Below are 19,668 nucleotides of genomic sequence, written 5' to 3' on the forward strand. Positions count from 1 at the left end.
AACGACGATAAATGATGCCTGAAAACAATCTTGAATCTGGAAGGCAGTTGGGATTCTGATAAAGGGTCTCAGCTTGAAATGCTGAGTGTTTATTCCTCCACAGGTGCCACCTGGCCTGCCAAGTTCCTCCTGTATTGTGTGTGTGTGTGTGTGTGTGTGTGTTGCTCTGGATTTTCAGTATCTGCACACTTTTATTATGTCGCTGTCCACTCCACCCTGCACTGAAGCATTAGATTTCTCATCAAATTTCACGATTCTTTTTATTTCAAACATTTCCAAATGACACATTACATGTATGCACGCTCATGTACAGTGCTGTGTGTGTAAAAGAAAGAAGACATGAGCCAGAACGAGAACGCATGTCTGGCATGTTTTCAGAGAAAACGAAACTACTTTATAACACATTGTGCCTGCCTCAACAAAATGTTCCAATTGCTACACCAAGTCCCTCTGCCCCCAAGGGCAACGATAATGAACACTGCGCTGGACATATTGGGGCAGCTCAGAAGAAGTCCACATCCTCTGGGGCATCCAGGTCTCTGTACTCCACAATGTTTCTGGGATCCCCCCGCAAAATCCTGCAACAAAATCAAGAGGTACTGTTAGTGAGTGGTGCAGAAAAGCCAAGACTAGGTCAGCCATGGTTGTAGTCAGTGGCAGTCATCTTGGGAGTTGGGGGGGGTCAATGAGACCTGATTCCTGCTCAGTGTCTTTACGGAAACTACTATGTTGTGTGCACAGTACATTGGCTGCACAGAGCATTCGTACTTCAAGCTCACTTTATGAGCTTCTGTTGATGGAAGATAACAATCACTCTTCCTTCCTGCCAACTCATGGTACATTTCACAACACAATGCTGCAATTTTCTACAGCTTCCAGCAGCAAACTTCCTCTTTAAAATGAAGTTTGTGGTCATAGCTAGCTTGATTGAAAAGCTGCAGACTGCACAGGTTCTAATGAAACTACATCAATCTAAAACATTAACACAGGTACTTCCTCCACAGCGGCCACCTGAGTTGCTGAGTATCTGGAGTCATAGAGCACTACAGCACAGAAACAATCTCTTCATGCCAAGCAGTTACTCTGCCTGGTGCCATTGACCTGCACCTGGACCACAGCCTTCCATCCACGTACATATCCAAACTTCTCTTAAATGTTACAATCGAACCCACAATCACCACTTCCGTTGGCAGCTCGTTCTCCACTCACACAATCCTCTAAGGCAGTAAGTTCCACCTCAGGTTCCCCTTCAACTTTATCTCACAACTCCCTAGATCTAGTATTAGGCAACCTCAGTGGCTTTGTGAAGGGCAGATCGTGTCTAACAAGCCTGACAGAGTTCTTTGAGGAGGTGACCAGGCATGTAGGTGAGGGTAGTGCAGTGGATGTGATCTACATGGATTTTAGTAAGGCATTTGACAAGGTTCCACACGGTAGGTTTATTCAGAAAGTCAGAAGTCATGGGATCCAGGGAAGTTTGGCCAGGTGGATTCAGAATTGGCTTGCCTGCAGAAAGCAGAGGGTCGTGGTGGAGGGAGTACATTAGGATTGGAGGGTTGTCCCACAAGGATCGGTTCTGGGACCTCTACTTTTCGTGATTTTTATTAATGACCTGGATGTGGGGGTAGAAGATCTGCACCCCAACCTCCTTCCTATTTTTAGAACGAGATAACAGGTCCTTCATCCCACGATGTTATGTTGACCTTTTGACCTACTCTGACATCAATCTAATCCTTCTGTCCCACAAAGCCCTCCATTTTTCTACCATCTATGTGCCCATATCAGAGTTTCTTCAATGTCCCTAATGTAGAGCTTTCCAGGCACCCCCTCCCCACTATGTAATAAAACCCACCTGACATCCCCTTTATACTTTCCTCCAACCACCTTAAAATTATGCCCCCTCTCGTATTAGCCATTTCCATCCTGAGAAAAAGTGCCTGGCTGTCCACTCGATAGAAGCTAGCAGAGATTTTCATGCCTTTCCTGTCCATTCCCAAAATGTCCACACCTTTTGAAACAAATTCAAACACCCACAATTTTATCAGTCGTGGAAGGCGAAGAAAACATCACTGACTAGTATGTCTCCAGGAGTCACGACTAAACTTTCAATAGCCATGCCCCATTACTCCATGCAGGATGGAGTGATTTACCATTGGAGTGGCCGTAAGCAGCCCGTATCCCACCTTCGGAACGGAAACCATTCTCCCAAAGAAGGGATCTAATGGAAGAGTGGGACTGAATCTGATAAGCTACACAAACATCTGTCCTCTGCCCTCTGCCCAGGGTCTGATACCATACATTCTGAACCTTCGCCTTCGAATATACAATATTACAGCACAGTACAGGTCCTTCGGTTCACAATGTTCTGCTGACTGTTTAAGACCAATCCAAGTCCTCCCTCCTACACAGCCCCCATTTTTCTTTGATCCACATGAAAAATAGAGGGCTATGGGTAACCCAAGGTAAGGACATGTTCGGCACAGCATTGTGGGCTGAAGGGCCTGTGTTGTGCTGTAGGTTTTCTTTGTTTCTATGCCGATCAATGACCCTAATCACTCCACTATAGAAACATAGAAACATAGAAAATAGGTGCAGGAGTAGGCCATTCGGCCCTTCGAGCCTGCACCGCCATTTATTATGATCATGGCTGATCATCCAACTCAGAACCCAGCCTTCCCTCCATACCCCCTGACCCCTGTAGCCACAAGGGCCATATCTAACTTCCTTTTAAACATAGCTAATGAACTGGCCTCAACAGTTTGCTGTGGCAGAGAATTCCACAGATTCACCACTCTCTGTGTGAAGAAGTTTTTCCTAACCTCGGTCCTAAAAGGCTTCCTCTCTATCCTCAAACTGTGACCCCTCGTTCTAGACCTCCCCAACATCGGGAACAATCTTCCCGCATCTAGCCTGTCCAATCCCTTTAGGATCTTATACGTTTCAATCAGATCCCCCCTCAATCTTCTAAATTCCAACGAGTACAAGCCCAGTTCATCCAGTCTTTCTTCATATGAAAGACCTGCCATCCCAGGAATCAATCTGGTGAACCTTCTTTGTACTCCCTCTATGGCAAAGATGTCTTTCCTCAGATTAGGGGACCAAAACTGCACACAATACTCCAGGTGTGGTCTCACCAAGGCCTTGTACAACTGCAGTAGTACCTCCCTGCTCCTGTACTCGAATCCTCTCGCTATAAATGCCAGCATACCGTTCGCCTTTTTCACCGCCTGCTGTACCTGCATGCCCACTTTCAATGACTGGTGTATAATGACACCCAGGTCTTGTTGCACCTCCCCTTTTCCTAATCGGCCACCATTCAGATAATAATCTGTTTTCCTATTTTTGCCACCAAAGTGGATAACTTCACATTTATCCACATTAAATTGCATCTGCCATGAGTTTGCCCACTCACCCAACCTATCCAAGTCACCCTGCATCCTCTTAGCATCCTCCTCACTGCTAACACTGCCACCCAGCTTCGTGTCATCCGCAAACTTGGAGATGCTGCATTTAATTCCCTCATCCAAGTCATTAATATATATTGTAAACAACTGGGGTCCCAGCACTGAGCCTTGCGGTACCCCACTAGTCACCTCCTGCCATTCTGAAAAGGTCCCGTTTATTCCCACTCTTTGCTTCCTGTCTGCTAACCAATTCTCCACCCACACCAATACCTTACCCCCAATACCGTGTGCTTTAAGTTTGCACACTAATCTCCTGTGTGGGACCTTGTCAAAAGCCTTTTGAAAATCCAAATATACCACATCCACTGGTTCTCCCCTATCCACTCTACTAGTTACATCCTCAAAAAATTCTATGAGATTCGTCAGACATGATTTTCCTTTCACAAATCCATGCTGACTTTGTCCGATCATTTCACCGCTTTCCAAATGTGCTGTTATCACATCCTTGATAACTGACTCCAGCAGTTTCCCCACCACCGACGTTAGGCTAACCGGCCTATAATTCCCCGGTTTCTCTCTCCCTCCTTTTTTAAAAAGTGGGGTTACATTAGCCACCCTCCAATCCTCAGGAACTAGTCCAGAATCTAACGAGTTTTGAAAAATTATCACTAATGCATCCACTATTTCTTGACAACCCTCCTATATTTTCCTCCAGTCACCTTAAATGGCTGTCCCCTTGTATTGGCCATTTCTGCCCTAGCAAAAAGGCACTAGATGTCCACTTAATCTATGCCTCTTGTACACCTCTATCAAATCCCCTATCATCCTCTTTCACTCCTATCCTCACAAGCATTATCGCTGAGGTTTTGTGGGTTAGTACGTAGAACAGTACAACCCAGTACAGGTCCTTCATCCCACAATGTTGTGCTAACCCTTTCACCTACTCCAAGATCAATCCAATCCTTTCCTCCATTTTTCTTTCATCCAGCTCTCCTATAACATATCAGTTCTTGCAGCCTGTTCCAAAGTGAATACCCCAGTTATCTTCCACTCTGTCTACAGAGATGAACTTTGACATCTCCAGAGTCATTGTGAAATTACACCTGCATCCTCTCCACTGCTCTCGCATCTTGCCTTTGCTCCAAAGAGAAAAGGCGTAACTCACTCAACCTATCCTCATATGACAGCCTCTCTACTCCAGGCAGCACTCTGGTAAATCTTCTCTGCTCCCTCTCTAAAGCTTCCATGCCCTTCCTATAAAAAGGTGACCAGAACTGAACACAACATCCTAACCAGGGTTTTATAGTTATTTAGACAATATTCTAAGTATTGTCTGACCAGGGTGTTATAGAGTTATTTGCACAACGCTGTTGTTGTATGGACTTGTTTATACACAACTCACATTCAGAGTGAATTACACCTTTTTCAATTTAATTTCTCCCACATGCACCTCATGCCTGCCCCACCATACAATAACATCACGACCGACCCAATCACGGCTTCAAATCCACTTTCCAAATCACTTTGAAATCTTGTAATTCAAATCTACACTCATTTTATACATGAATATACTCAGTAAGTTTTGTCCTCTGGCAGAGAATTCTAAAGAATTGAAAAGAAATTCCTCGCCTCCGTCATAAGTAGACACGGAAAACAGTTGGCCCACAGCTGGAGAACAGTGTCCAGATCTGGGCACAACCTTTCTGGCAAGACGTGAGGGCAGTGGAGAAGATGCAGAAGTGATTTTCCAATGGCTCTGGTGGTGACAAAATTCCTTTCGGTTATGGATGAAAGGTGAAATATTCACTCAGAGAGGGTGGTGAGAGTGAGGAATGAGCTGCCATGTATAAGTGGTGGACACAGATTTGATTTGAACATTTACGAGAAGTTTGAACAGGTGCATGGATGGGGGGTATGGGGGGCTGTGGTCCAGTGCAGGTCAGTGGGACTAGGCAGATTCATGGCTCAGCACAGACTAGATGGGCCGAAGCGCCTATTTCTGCACTGTAGTGCTCTATGACTTCAGACACTCAGCAATTCAGTTGGCTACTGTGGAGAAAGTGCCCGTGTTAACGTTTTAGATTGATGTCATCACATCAGAACCCGGTGCAGTATACAACTTTTCGATCACCATTCTTTTCTAGCTATGACCACAAATTTAATTTTAAAAAGAACTATGTAGAGTAACGGTTTGACATAGACTGGATAGGCTGAAGAGCCCGTTCCTGTGGTGAGGTACTCTGTGACTCCGTTACAGACTAGCAACAAACATAAACACATTCTGTTAGAACTCAAACTCACAGCAATTCTCCATGAACAGGCTCCTGTACTGACCTGTTTCTTGGCTTTCCGGGATATCCTCCTTGTCCTCGATATGCATCATAAGATCCCCGCCCGGCATACTGAGGAGGGGGGTAGGCAGGTCCTGCTGAAGGCAAAGCACAAATGTAATTAGGTTATGTTTGTTAATTGACATTATGAGGTGGGCTCAGCAGTCCTGTGCACACTCCATTAACACCTACACAGGGAGAGTGGACAGGAGTTCTTGGAAATTAGGTGTTCCAATGATCAGTAATCTGATGTGACAAGCTACCAGAGCAGAGTGAAGCCATTCAAATCTGCTCCTCCAGTCAATCAAGGCGGATTTTTTAACTCTCTCAACCCCATTCTCCTGCCTTTTCCCTGTAACACTGGACACCCTTATTCATCAATACCTATCCACCTCTGCCTTAAATACACCCAATGACAAAGCCTCCACAGCCATCTAATGGCAAGGAACTCAACAGATTCAGTACCCTCTGGCTGAAGAAATTCCTCATCTCTGTTTTACATCCAAAGAACATAGAATAGGATAGCAGCAAACACGCCATTCGGCTCATGACATTGTGCTGGCCAATTTATACTAAATGTCGTCCTGTGTATCATCCATATCCCTCCATTCCATTCATATTCGTGTACCTATCTAAAAGCCTCCTAAGCTCCATCAAACTGCTTCCTTGCTGGTCACCCATTTTAGGCACCTACCACACTCTGTTAAAAAAAAAAAATATGCCTGCTCCTCAAACCTTAACATTCCTATGTTTGACATATCTACCCTGGAGAAAAGATTCTGAATGTCTGCCCTTTCTATGTCTCCCATAATTTTAGAAACCTCCATCGTGTCTCCCTTAGCTCCTGACTCTACGGAGGATAATCCAAGTTTGTCCAGCTTTTCCTTATAGCTCATACCCACTAATCCAGACAGCATCCTGGTGAATCTCTTATGCCCCCAACAATCAAAGCGCAGTGTGACTAAAGTTTTATACAGCTGCAACATGACTTTCTTACTCTCATAGTCAACACCTCCTCAAATGAAGGCGAGCATGCTATATGCATTCTTTACCACTTTATCCACTTGTGTAGCCACTTGCAGTGAACTATGGAGTTGAATGTAAAGATCTCTCTACTATAAAAGGGGGCTACCATTAATGGTATATCTTTTTTTTTCATTTGACCTCAATGTGTGATAGCTCACACTTGTCCAGATTAAACTCCTCATTCCTTGTATTGTGATACCGTGCCCTTAGATTTTAGTATCTCCTACAAAAGGAAACATCTTCTCCATATCCACTCTATCCAGGTCTTTCAGGATCAAAGTTTCAATGAAATTCTCTTCCCCCGCCCCCACCATCCTTCTGAATCCCATCGAGTACAGCCACATCTAACACACCTTCTACCTTAACTTGGTTTCTCCCTCCGTTCATGGTACCCAATTTGAATTCTCCAGCGTTTTGTGCTTTCCACTACCCCCAAAAAAAAGTTATTAACTTTATAGTAGACTCATTATAAACAGATAGCTGTTTCTAGATGTTCCAACGCAGCCAGGACAGGAATAGCACAGGTTAGCTACGAAGTAAAACTCCCATCACCAGTGAGTATAGATAGGGTAAGTGCAAGCAGGCTTTTTCCACTGAGATTGGGTGAGACTGGAGCTAAAGGTCATAGGTGTAATATTTAAGAACTTAATTAGATTAGCTTTATATGTCACATGTACACTAAAACAGAGTGAAATGCATAGTTTATTTATTTACTTAGTGACACAGCTCGGAGAAGGCCCTTTGAGTCGCATTGCCCCAGCAACCACTGACAACCCCAATTTAACCCTAATCTAATCACAAAACAATTTACAATGACTAATTAACCTACCTGGTAAATCTTTGGAATGTGGGAAGAATCTGGAGCACGTGGGGAAAACCCATATATTCCAGGGGAGATCGTACAGACTCCTTACAGAAGATGCTGGGATTGAACTCTAAACTCCAACGCCTCGAGCTGTAATAGTGTCGCGCTAACTGCTACTCCATCGCTTGCATCAAATCAAAATCAGTAAGAATTGCACTGGGCAGCCAGCAAGTGTCACCATGCTTCTAACACCAACATAGCATGCCCACAACTCACTAACCAGAACCCGTACATCTTTGGAATGTGGGAGGAAACCTACGCAGCCATGGGGAGAACTTGCAAACTCCTTACAGACAGCTGGTGTTGTAATAGTGTTACGCTAACCCGGAACTACTTCGCTCACTGGGTGGTGAGAGTATGGAACAACCTGCCAGCAGGATTGGTGGATGTGAGTTCCACTGGAACAGTTAAGAGAAGTCTGGATAGTTACATGGATAGGAGAAGTATGGAGTCCAGGTGTGCATCAATGGGACTAAGCAGACTAACATTTTGGTATGGACTAGATGGGCAGAAGGGCTTGTTTCTGTGCTAAGACAGCAGAAACCACTACTTATTTATGAAATACGTTAGAAAGAGTGTGCAAAAAGCCTAACAAACAATTACAAAATGATCTGATTCTCTTAGACATCCTGCCACTCTGTGAAATAATCTAACAATCTTAACACACACACACATGAACAGCTAACATCAAGTGTGCAGAGCAGACAAGATTGCAGACACTTTCTGAAACGGTACTCAAGGCAAATGCAACAATAGTGATGAGAAAACTAATGTCACTCTGCTCCCCTGTAACCCTCTTTCACTGCCCTCCTCGTGGTCTCCACTGTTGTTTGGCCTCTTTGCCTGTAATATTACCCCTCCCCTCCCTCCTCCCGTTCTCCAATCTGGCTCCCCTTTTACCTCCTCTTTTCTCCTCACTTGCCCATCACCTCCCCCTGCTGTCCCTCCTCCTTCCCTCTCTCCCATGGTCCACTCTCATCTTCTGTAATATTCCTTCTTCTTCAGTCCTTTACCTCTCGCACCCATCACCTCCCAGCTTCTGACTTCATCCCACCCCTCCACCCAACCATCTCCCCCGCTATGTGGTCTCACCTATCAAGTTCTAGCTTGCACTCCTTCCACTCTCCCCACTTCTGGCTTAAAACCCCTTCCTTTCTGGTCCTGATGAAAGGCCTCAGCCTGAAATGACAACTGTTTATTTCTCTCCACAGATGCTGCCTGGCCTGCTGAGTTCCTCCAGCATTTTGTGTGTGATGCCTGGATTTCCAGCATCTGCAGAATCTCGTGTTTATGCCTGACAGCCACATCTGAGAGGATGTGGTCTGAAGCCAGCAGTGCTGGTGCTCCACACCTGGACCTGCTAGCAGCTTGTCACACCACGCAAAACATTCACATCATCGTCACCAATTAAATGGGCCCTGAAAACTCTCACTCATTTCTCAATCACACTTTATTTAGACCAGTGGTTCCCAAAGACCAATTAAATGGGCCCTGAAAACTCTCACTCATTTCTCAATCACACTTTATTTAGACCAGTGGTTCCCAAAGGCGGCAATAGGAGTTTCTAAGGGGCTATAGAGATAAAGGAGGTGGGCACGGGGGTGGGGTTGGGGCACGCTCACTTGCAAGGGGAGGAACAATGGGGAGAGATTACAGGCTTAATTTTAAAAATGAATTACTTATTATAAGCAATTGATTACAATGATCACATAATCACCTCATCTCTCACTAATCCATTGTTACATAGAAAATAGGTGCAGGAGTAGGCCATTCGGCCCTTCAAGCCTGCACCGCCATTCAGTATGATCATGGCTGATCATCCAACTCAGAACCCTGCACCAGCCTTCCCCCATACCCCCTGATCCCTTTAGCCACAAGGGCCATATCTAACTCCCTCTTAAATATAGCCAATGAACTGGCCTCAACTGTTTCCTGTGGCAGAGAATTCCACAGATTGACCACTCTCTGTGTGAAGAAGTTTTTCCTAATCTCGGTCCTAAAAGACTTCCCCTTTATCCTCAAACTGTGACCCCTAGTTCTGGACTTCCCCAACATCGGGAACAATCTTCCTGCATCTAGCCTGTCCAATCCCTTTAGGATTTTATACGTTTCAATCAGATCCCCCCCTCAATCTTCTAAATTCCAACGAGTATAAGCCTAGTTCATCCAGTCTTTCGTCATATGAAAGTCCTGCCATCCCAGGAATCAATCCGGTGAACCTTCTTTATACTCCCTCTATGGCAAGGATGTCTTTCCTCAGATTCGGGGACCAAAACTGCACACAATCCTCCAGGTGTGGTCTCACCAAGGCCTTGTACAACTGCAGTAGTACCTCCCTGCTCCTGTACTTGAATCCTCTTGCTATAAATGTCAGCATACCATTCGCCTTTTTCACTGCCTGCTGTACCTGCATGCCCACTTTCAATGACTGGTGTATAATGACACCCAGGTCTCGTTGCACCTCCCCTTTTCCTAATCGGCCACCATTCAGATAATAATCTGTTTTCCTGTTTTTGCCACCAAAGTGGCAAAATGTGAAATAACTTCACATTTATCCACATTAAGTTGCATCTGCCATGAATTTGCCCACTCACCTAACCTATCCAAGTCACCCTGCATCCTCTTAGCATCCTCCTCACAGCTAACACTGCCACCCAGCTTCGTGTCATCTGCAAACTTGGAGATGCTGCATTTAATTCCCTCATCCAAGTCATTAATATATATTGTAAACAACTGGGGTCCCAGCACTGAGCCTTGCAGTACCCCACTAGTCACTGCCTGCTATTCTGAAAAGGTCTCGTTTATTCCCACTCTTTGCTTCCTGTCTGCCAACCAATTCTCTATCCACATCAATACCTTACCCCCAATACCGTGTGCTTTAAGTTTGCACTCTTAATCTCCTGTGTGGGACCTTGTCAAAAGCCTTTTGAAAATCCAAATATACCACATCCACTGGTTCTCCCCTATCCACTCTACTAGTTACATCCTCAAAAAATTCTATGAGATTCGTCAGACATGATTTTCCTTTCACAAATCCATGCTGACTTTGTCTGATGATATCACTGCTTTCCAAATGTGCTGTTATCACATCTTTGATAACTGACTCCAGCAGTTTCCCCACCACCGATGTTAGGCTAACCGGTCTATAATTCCCTGGTTTCTCTCTCCCTCCCTTTTTTTAAAAAGTGGGGTTACATTAGCCACCTTCCAATCCTCAGGAACTAGTCCAGAATCTAAAGAGTTTTGAAAAATTATCACTAATGCATCCACTATTTCTTGGGCTACTTCCTTAAGCACTCTGGGATGCAGACCATCTGGCCCTGGGGATTTATCTGCCTTTAATCCCTTCAATTTACCTAACACCACTTCCCTACTAACATGTATTTCCCTCAGTTTCTCCATCTCACTGGACCCTCTGTCCCCTACTATTTCCGGAAGATTATTTATGTCCTCCTTAGTGAAGACAGAACCAAAGTAATTATTCAATTGGTCTGCCATGTCCTTGCTCCCCATAATCAATTCACCTGTTTCTGTCTGTAGGGGACCTACATTTGTCTTAACCAATCTTTTTCTTTTCACATATCTATAAAAGCTTTTACAGTCAGTTTTTATGTTCCCTGCCAGTTTTCTCTCATAAACTTTTTTTCCCCTTCCTAATTAAGCCCTTTGTCCTCCTCTGCTGAACTCTGAATTTCTCCCAGTCCTCAGGTGAGCCACTTTCTCTGGCTAATTTGTATGCTTCTTCTTTGGAATTGATACTATCCCTAATTTCCCCTGTCAGCCACGGGTGCACTACCTTCCTTGATTTATTCTTTTGCCAAACTGGGATGAACAATTGTTGTAGTTCATCCATGCAATCTTTAAATCTTGCCATTGCATATCCACCGTCAACCCTTTAAGTGTCATTTGCCAGTCTATCTTAGCTAATTCACGTCTCATACCTTCAAAGTTACACTTCTTTAAGTTCAGAACCTTTGTTTCTGAATTAACTATGTCACTCTCCATCTTAATGAAGAATTCCACCATATTATGGTCACTCTTACCCAAGGGGCCTCTCACGACAAGATTGCTAATTAATCCTTCCTCATTGCTCAATACCCAGTCTAGAATAGCCTGCTCTCTATAGTTGGCTCCTCGACATGTTGGTTCAAAAAACCATCCCGCATACATTCCATGAAATCTTCTTCCTCAGCACCCTTACCAATTTGGTTCACCCAATCTACATGTAGATTGAAGTCACCCATTATAACTGCTCTCAAGGCTTTGCTTGAATCACATTATAGCTGTTGGAAAGGAATGTGACACTTCTGTATTTGGCAAATCATAAGAATCTGGACTGGAAAAAATGGTGTAATTTCTGGGCTCGCCCACAAATTATGAACATCCATTACTGCAGTACAATGTTAGCTAGTACAATTCCCATCCCCTAATCATGCAGTAACACAATTCCTGAGAATTAGGGTATGCTGTTCAACGGGGTAAAGTTCAGACTCTGCCCTTTCAAATGGTCTTGCCCGCATTTCTCTAGCCCACAGCTCTCAACCGAGGTATCGCTGCCCCTCCTTATGTACCTTCAGGCAAAGAGTCAGGTTTTGCCTGAGCTATTATGATGTCATAACTTCCCCCTTTATTGACCGCAGCACTTGAGGTTGGGCTTAAATAATAGGTGATTCACTGTGGTTGTTAAATCCATATGACAATGGCAAAAGCAGGACAAGCAAAAAAGCGAAGTATGGATGTATACCAGCAACAAACAACCAACAGTAGCTAATATGACCATTGTGTGATTTTTTTTTTCAAATGAGGAAATGAAACCATCTAGGCTCCTTGAACATTTGAAGAGAATACACTCTGATAAGGCAAGCGAGAACGTGGGCTATTTTCAGTCACTTGAAAACTTTCAGAAATGGAAAACATTTCAAAACATGTTTGCCAACACTTCACAACCAAACATGCTTCCTACAACATTTAATTGCAAGGGCACATGTTGTGTCTTCCCCAAGTGCATGAAGGAAAGCTGAAATGCCTTATTTCCTGGGAATCACAAAGGGTAACAGAAAGCTGCCAGAGATGCTGTATCTTTACTGAGGGAGGGCTAAGACTATGATTAAGATTAGCTTTATTTGTCACATGTACATCAAGACACAGAATGAAATGTGTGGTTTGTGTCAACAACCAACAGGATCTGAGGATATGCCAGGGGAAGCCCACAAATGTGGGAGGAAACCCACGATTGATAATTGGGAAAACACAAACTCCGTAGACAACGGTGGGATTGAACCCCAATGTTCCACCGATAGCTGGTGCTATAGAGCTTACTGCTACGCTACCGCGCTGCCCCAGTACTACCAGTCCACAGTGCCACCACTCTCTTCTCTACTGCATCACCCAACCTATGCTCCAAGGTACAGTGTGTCTCTCTCACACATGCTTGAAAGAAAACCAAAAAGCCTCATTGGCTGGGAACCTGAAAGGGTTAATAGAAAACTGCCAGAAATGCTGTGTATTTATTGAGGGCAAGCAAGTTGCCTGTAGTTATCCTACCTCCATATCCCATGACAGGGGGACGCGGCTGACCAAATCCCAGCAGGCCTTGAGGAGAAGGATGAGGGTAACCCATGGCTGGAGTTAAACCTGCAAGACAAACGCACCTGGCTTCGTAACTACATTTGCTGTACAGTTTTCATACCAGAATTTCAAAGCACACGCCTGAACAGGAACCGAAAGATACCAGAGAAGCATTGAATATAAAACAGAGAAAGGAATCTCTAGTCTGTGACTCACCTGTACTATTTGATGGGAATCTATACTCAGAGGCTGCCATTTGCTCTGTGCTCTAAGGAAGAGCTACCCTGCCTCCAACACATCTCCTCACTCACTAAAAATTTGTACTCTACTCCCCAACTCACTGCCACTTTACCTTAACCCCTCCCTATCAGTATAATGATCCAAAAATAGGTCGCTTTGTACAGTTCCCACCCTCCCCAGAACAGTCCCATTGCTCAACGAATTTAATGTCCTGTTCTGCACCTTCTCTCCTGTTACAATCTGTCACATTACTGCAGCTATTTCTACAACTTGGGTGTCAACGTCTAAGGTTCTCTCCTGAGCCCAACATACTGATGCAATTATGAAAAAGGCATGTCCCTGACTATATTTCATTAGGAGTTTGAGGATATTTGGTACGTCACAAAGACTCTAGCAAATTGAGTCCTTCATGATAGCAGCAGTCATCATGAAGGCACTTCACCATACAGAACATGCCCTCTCTTCTTTACTATGATTAATGAGGAAGTCATGAATTTATTTACTATTTTACTGAGATATAGGGCGAATAAGCCCTTTTCCCTTTGAGCTGCGCCACCCAGCAATCCCCCCAGTTAACTCTAGCCTAATAATGGGACAACTTACAAATGAACTACCAACCAGTACATCTGTGGACTGTGGGAGGAAATCAAAACACCTGGAGGAAACCCAAGCGGTCACAGGGAGACAACAAGAGGAACTGAACCCGGGCATCCAGTACTGTAAAGCATTGTGCTCATCACTACACTACCACGCCGCTACAATCATAACAACATGTCACTCAATATTAGCAAGACCGAGGAACTGTTTATTGACTTTAGGAGGAGGAAACCAGAGGTCCATGAGCCAGTCCACTGGGGGTATCAGAGGCGGAGAGGGTCAGCAACTTTAAGTTCCTTGGTGTTATCGTTTCAGAGGACCTGTCCTGGACCCAGCAGTTACGAAGAAAGAATGGCAGCGCCTCTAATTCCTTGAAGTTTGCAAAGATTCGGTATGAGATCTAAAAACTCTGACAACCTACAGATGTGTGGCGGAGAGTATATTGACTGGTTGCATCACAGCCTGGTATGGAAACACCAATGCCCTTGAACGGAAAATCCACCAAAACGTGGTGGTTATGACTCTCCCCACAACGAGCTACAAGGAGCACTGTCACAGGAAAGCAGCATCCACCATCAGCAACCCCACCACCAAAGTCATGTTCTCTTCTCACTGCTGCCATCTGGAAGAGCCTCAGAACTCACACCTCTTTGTTCTGGAACAGTTATTTGCCCTCAACCATTAAGCTCTTGAACCAGAGGGGATAACTTCGCATGCCCCATCACAGAACTGTTCCCACAATCTTGTGGGCTCACTTTCAAGAACTCAACTCACGCTCTTGATATTACTGCTTATTAATTATTATTTCCCTTTTCCTTTTGTATTTGCAGTTTGTTGTTGTTTTTTGCTCATTAGTTGTTTGTTCATCCTGTTGTGTGCAGTCTTTCAGTGACTATATTATGGTTTCTGGATTTACTGAGTACACCCACAAGAAAACAAATCTCAGGGTTGCATATGATGACATATATATACTTTGATAATAAACTTACTTTGAATTTTGACTTTGAAGTCTCCTTCTCCCATGGTGCACTCTCCTCTCCTATCAGCCCTTTGCCTCTACCACCCATCCCTTTCCAGCTTCTTATTTCATTCCCCCCCCCGCCCCCACCTTCTCCCTCACTGAGTCTCACCTTACCACTTGTTAGCTGGAACTGCTTTCCTTCTCTCCACCCTCTTATTCTGGCTTCTGACCCCTTCCTTTCCAGTTCTGATGTAGGATCTTGGCTCATAACATTGACTATTTATTCCCCTCATAGATTCTTGCTGAATTCCTCGACTATTTTGTGTGTATTGCTCTGGATTCCTGCAAGAAGTCTCTGTTCCCCAACTCTACAAGCTCGAAGGTGTGACAACCAATAACTTTGAATAGAAAATCCTTCAAAAGGTAGTGGATTCAGCCCAGTACTTAATGGGAAAGGCCCTCCCAACCACTGAACACATCCCGCTGCTGTGGAAAAGCAGCATCCATCATCAAGGTCCTCACCACCAGGGGGCGTCACGTGATGACGTGGGATTGAGACGTGTAAATCCAGCTCTCCCACAACAAATCAGTAAAGTACCGTTTAAACAAAACAAAGTTAATAAATATTTTCTGAAAACTATTTATAAACTTTGTAAGACTACTTTACGATATGCCTCCTAAACCGCAACAAAAGAAGTCTGCTGTTGCGAAGCAGCCGCGAGAGGGGAAGAAAAAAGGGCCTACTGCAACGATGGAGCCTTGGACTCAGGTTGGATCTCCTTCGGTAGAACAGGGAGCAATGGCGGTGGTAACGGGTTCTTCGAAGAAGGCACCGGAAATGCGCATGCACAAAGAAGAGCACATGCGCAAATCGACACAACGCAAACTACAAGAACCGACAGCCACTGCAATTGAAAATGACTCAGAGTCAGAATTGGATTCTGCAGAGAACACAGATGAAGAAGAGGAGGAAGAATTGGAAGCGACTGGAAGTAAAGGAGATGATAGAGACATAAGAGAGGCTATATTGCAATTAACGGCTGAACTAAGAAAAGTAAGAGAAAAGCTTAGAGATACGAAGATGTGCTATAATAAAGTTATGGAAAGACAGGACAAAATGGATAAGAAGCTTCAAAAGATGGAAAGAGCAATGGGGCATATGAATGATAGAGTGGAAAAAACAGAAAATGATCTGCTTGTCTGGAATTCGGAAAGAAATCGACTCTTGGAGAAAGTGGACATGTTGGAAAATTTTAGTAGACATAATAATATTAAAATTGTTGGTCTTAAAGAAGGTACGGAGGGAGAAAAACCAATAGAATTTTTTCAAAAATGGATCCTGGATGTTTTGCAAATGGAAGAGGAGGTTCGACCAATTGAAATTGAGCGGGCACATAGAGCTCTAAGACCAAAACCAAAAGATGACCAATATCCACAATCGATTTTAATAAAATTCTTAAGATTTCAAGACAAGGAAAGGATTCTACAGGCAGCTGCTCGAGCTGCCAAGGATAGAAAAGGGCCATTGATAATTAAAGGGAACAAAGTTTTTTTCTACCCTGATATAAGTTATGAACTTTTGAAGAGAAGGAAGAAATTTAATCCAGTGAAAAAAACCCTATGGGATCATGGTTATCAATTTATACTGCGTTATCCTGCAACCTTGAAGATTTTTTTGCCTGGTGGAGAAAAAAGATTTTTTGATGACTACCAGAAAGCAGAGCAGTTTGTGCGAGATTCTCTGAATATTTACCACATACAAGAACAAATCCAGGGGAGCGAGATAGATTGAAGATGAAGATTGGGTTAAAGAATGGACTTGTTGGATTTTTGAAGCTGGATGAATGCATAAATATATCATTAATTATACGAGGGGGGTAAGAAAGGTTAAAACTGGAGGAATATTAGTTGGGAATAGTAACATTAATTTTGCCTATATATATATATAATTTTTTTGTTGCGGGGGAGCTGGAAAAAGCACTGATCGATTGCTACGCTAGTCATGTGTGCAAGCGTGGCTTTTGCCACGACCCGTAAAATGGAGGGGGGGTAGTGTTGTGTATCTTTTCATTCACAACATTAGTGGGGGGGTATTTTGTTTTTTCTTTTTTTGTACTCTTTCTATCTTTTCTTTCCTTTTTGCCTGGAAGGTTGGGAGGGAAACACATAGCAACATGGTGAAGTTTAAAGAGATTCCCCAAGGAACTACGAGAGTTGAGAAGATAAGTAATGTTTTAGATTGGAGTAACTTTGTTAAGAATAATGACTAATTTATTGAATTTTTTGAGTTTTAATGTTAATGGGCTTAATGGACCAGTGAAAAGAAAAAGAATCTTAACACATATTAAAAAAATGAAGATAGATTTAGCTTTTTTACAGGAAACGCACCTAACAGAAACAGAACATCAGAAACTAAAGAGAGATTGGGTGGGTAGTGTTGTTGCGGCTTCATTTAATTCAAAAGCGAGGGGAGTAGCAATTTTGATCAATAAAACGTTACCAATTAGAATACAAAATGTAATAACTGATTCTGCAGGGAGATATGTGATTATACATTGTCAACTTTTTTCTGAATTATGGACTTTTATGAATATTTATGCACCAAATGAAAATGATGCAAAATTCATACAAGAAGCTTTTCTGAATTTGGCAGATGCACATGAAAAAATATTAATTGGAGGAGACTTTAATTTTTGCTTAGGCCCAGTCTTAGATAGATCAACCAAGGCTGTTATAAAATCGAAGGTAGTAAATTTAACTTTATCATTGATGAAGGATTTAAATTTGATTGATATATGGAGAAGAATCAATCCTAAAGAAAGAGACTATTCGTTCTATTCCCATAGACATAAAACTTATTCAAGGATAGATTTGTTTCTATTATCAATGCATATTCAACAGAGTGAAAAATATGGAATATAAAGCAAGAATATTATCAGATCATTCCCCTTTATTAATGACGATAATAATGGCTGATAAGGAAAAAGTGGCTTATAGATGGAGATTTAATTCAACATTATTAAAACGTCAAGATTTCTGTGATTTTATGAAAAAGCAGATTCAATTTTTTTTGGATACAAATTTTCATTCAGTGGATGATAAATTTATATTATGGGATGCAATGAAAGCATATCTTAGGGGCCAGATAATAAGTTATACGTCTAAAATTAAGAAAGAATATATGGCAGAACTAGATCAATTGGAAAAAGAGATTACAAAAATAGAAAAAGAATCTCAAAGATATATGTCAGAAGAAAAACGAAGACAACTTGTCAATAAGAAGTTACAATATAATACGCTTCAGACATATAGAACGGAAAAAGCAATTATAAGAACTAAACAAAGGTATTATGAGTTAGGTGAGAGAGCACATAAAATTCTTGCCTGGCAGTTGAAAACAGAACAAGCTTCCAAAACAATAAATGCAATTAGAACAAGGGCAAATAAAATATCTTATAAACCTCTTGAAATAAATGAAACTTTTAAAAATTTCTATTCTGAATTATATCAATCAGAATCCCAAAATGATGTTAATGAGATAGAAAGGTTTTTATCACAAATTTCTCTTCCAAAATTGAATTTGGAAGAACAGAGGGGATTAGATATGCCTTTTACATTAAAAGAAGTTGAAGAAGCTTTAGGATCACTCCAAAGTAATAAATCTCCAGAAGAAGATGGTTTTCCACCTGAATTTTATAAAAAATTTAAAGATTTATTATTTCCTCTTTTTAAGGAACTAATACGTCAAGCAGAAAAAATACATAAACTTCCAGAATCTTTTTCAACAGCGATTGTAATAGTATTGCCAAAAAAAGACAGAGACCCTATGAAACCAACATCATACAGGCCTATTTCTTTATTGAATACGGATTATAAAATAATAGCAAAAACTTTATCGAATAGATTATCTAAATATTTACCAAAATTAATACATATGGATCAAACAGGATTTATTAAAAATAGACAATTGGCAGATAATGTAACCCGGCTACTCAGTATAATTCATTTGGCACAAAAAAGGGATGAGAAGAGTATAGTAGTAGCTTTGGATGCAGAAAAAGCATTTGATAGATTAGAATGGGATGTTTTATTTAAAGTATTAGAAAAATATGGGTTAGGAACATCTTTTATAAATTGGATTAAAACTTTAAATTCTAACCCAAAAGCTGAAGTAGTGACAAATTCTCAAATTTCAACACCATTCCAGTTAAAAAGGTCAACTAGACAAGGTTGTCCATTATCACCTGCTTTATTTGTACTGGCGATAGGGCCATTAGCAGAACTAATCAGAATTGATCCAGATATTATGGGTTTTAGAGTTAATCAGGAGGAATATAAAATTAATCTTTTTGCCGATGATGTTTTGATCTATTTAACAAACCCACAACATTTGTTACATAAATTATCTTCTAGATTGGATGAATATGGGAAGGTATCAGGTTAGAAAATAAATTGGGATAAAAGTGAAATTTTACCTCTTACTAAAGGAGACTATAGTCAATGTCGATTAGTAACCCAATTTAGATGGCCGGTAAATGGTATAAAGTATTTAGGTATAAGACTTGATAATGATGTAAAGAATTTATATAAATTTAATTATTTACCACTGTTGAAAAAAATTCAGGAAGATTTTGACAAATGGATGATACTACCAATAACATTAGTAGATAGAGTCAA

At 42.1% G+C, this 19,668-nt stretch overlaps 1 protein-coding gene across 4 annotated transcripts in view; it reads right to left on the reverse strand.

The window, feature by feature from the left end:
- Positions 1-247: 247 nt before the first annotated feature.
- The window catches only part of srrt (serrate RNA effector molecule homolog (Arabidopsis)), a 76,172-nt gene continuing 56,751 nt past the window's right edge, over positions 248-19,668 (reverse strand). For 2 of the 4 annotated variants that reach the window (XM_063048704.1, XM_063048702.1), the window contains exons 19-21: positions 13,170-13,259; positions 5,739-5,829; positions 248-578 (exon numbers count right to left, since the gene is read on the reverse strand). In XM_063048704.1, coding sequence (XP_062904774.1) covers positions 503-578; positions 5,739-5,829; positions 13,170-13,259 — 257 coding nt within the window. In that variant the 3' untranslated portion in view covers positions 248-502. Of the gene's footprint in view, positions 579-5,738; positions 5,833-13,169; positions 13,260-19,668 lie in introns of all 4 variants that reach the window. The other 2 variants (XM_063048703.1, XM_063048701.1) reach the window with 1 other exon arrangement.

The sequence above is a fragment of the Mobula hypostoma genome, chromosome 5 (assembly GCF_963921235.1).
Source record: "Mobula hypostoma chromosome 5, sMobHyp1.1, whole genome shotgun sequence".
Taxonomy (NCBI): domain Eukaryota; kingdom Metazoa; phylum Chordata; class Chondrichthyes; order Myliobatiformes; family Myliobatidae; genus Mobula; species Mobula hypostoma.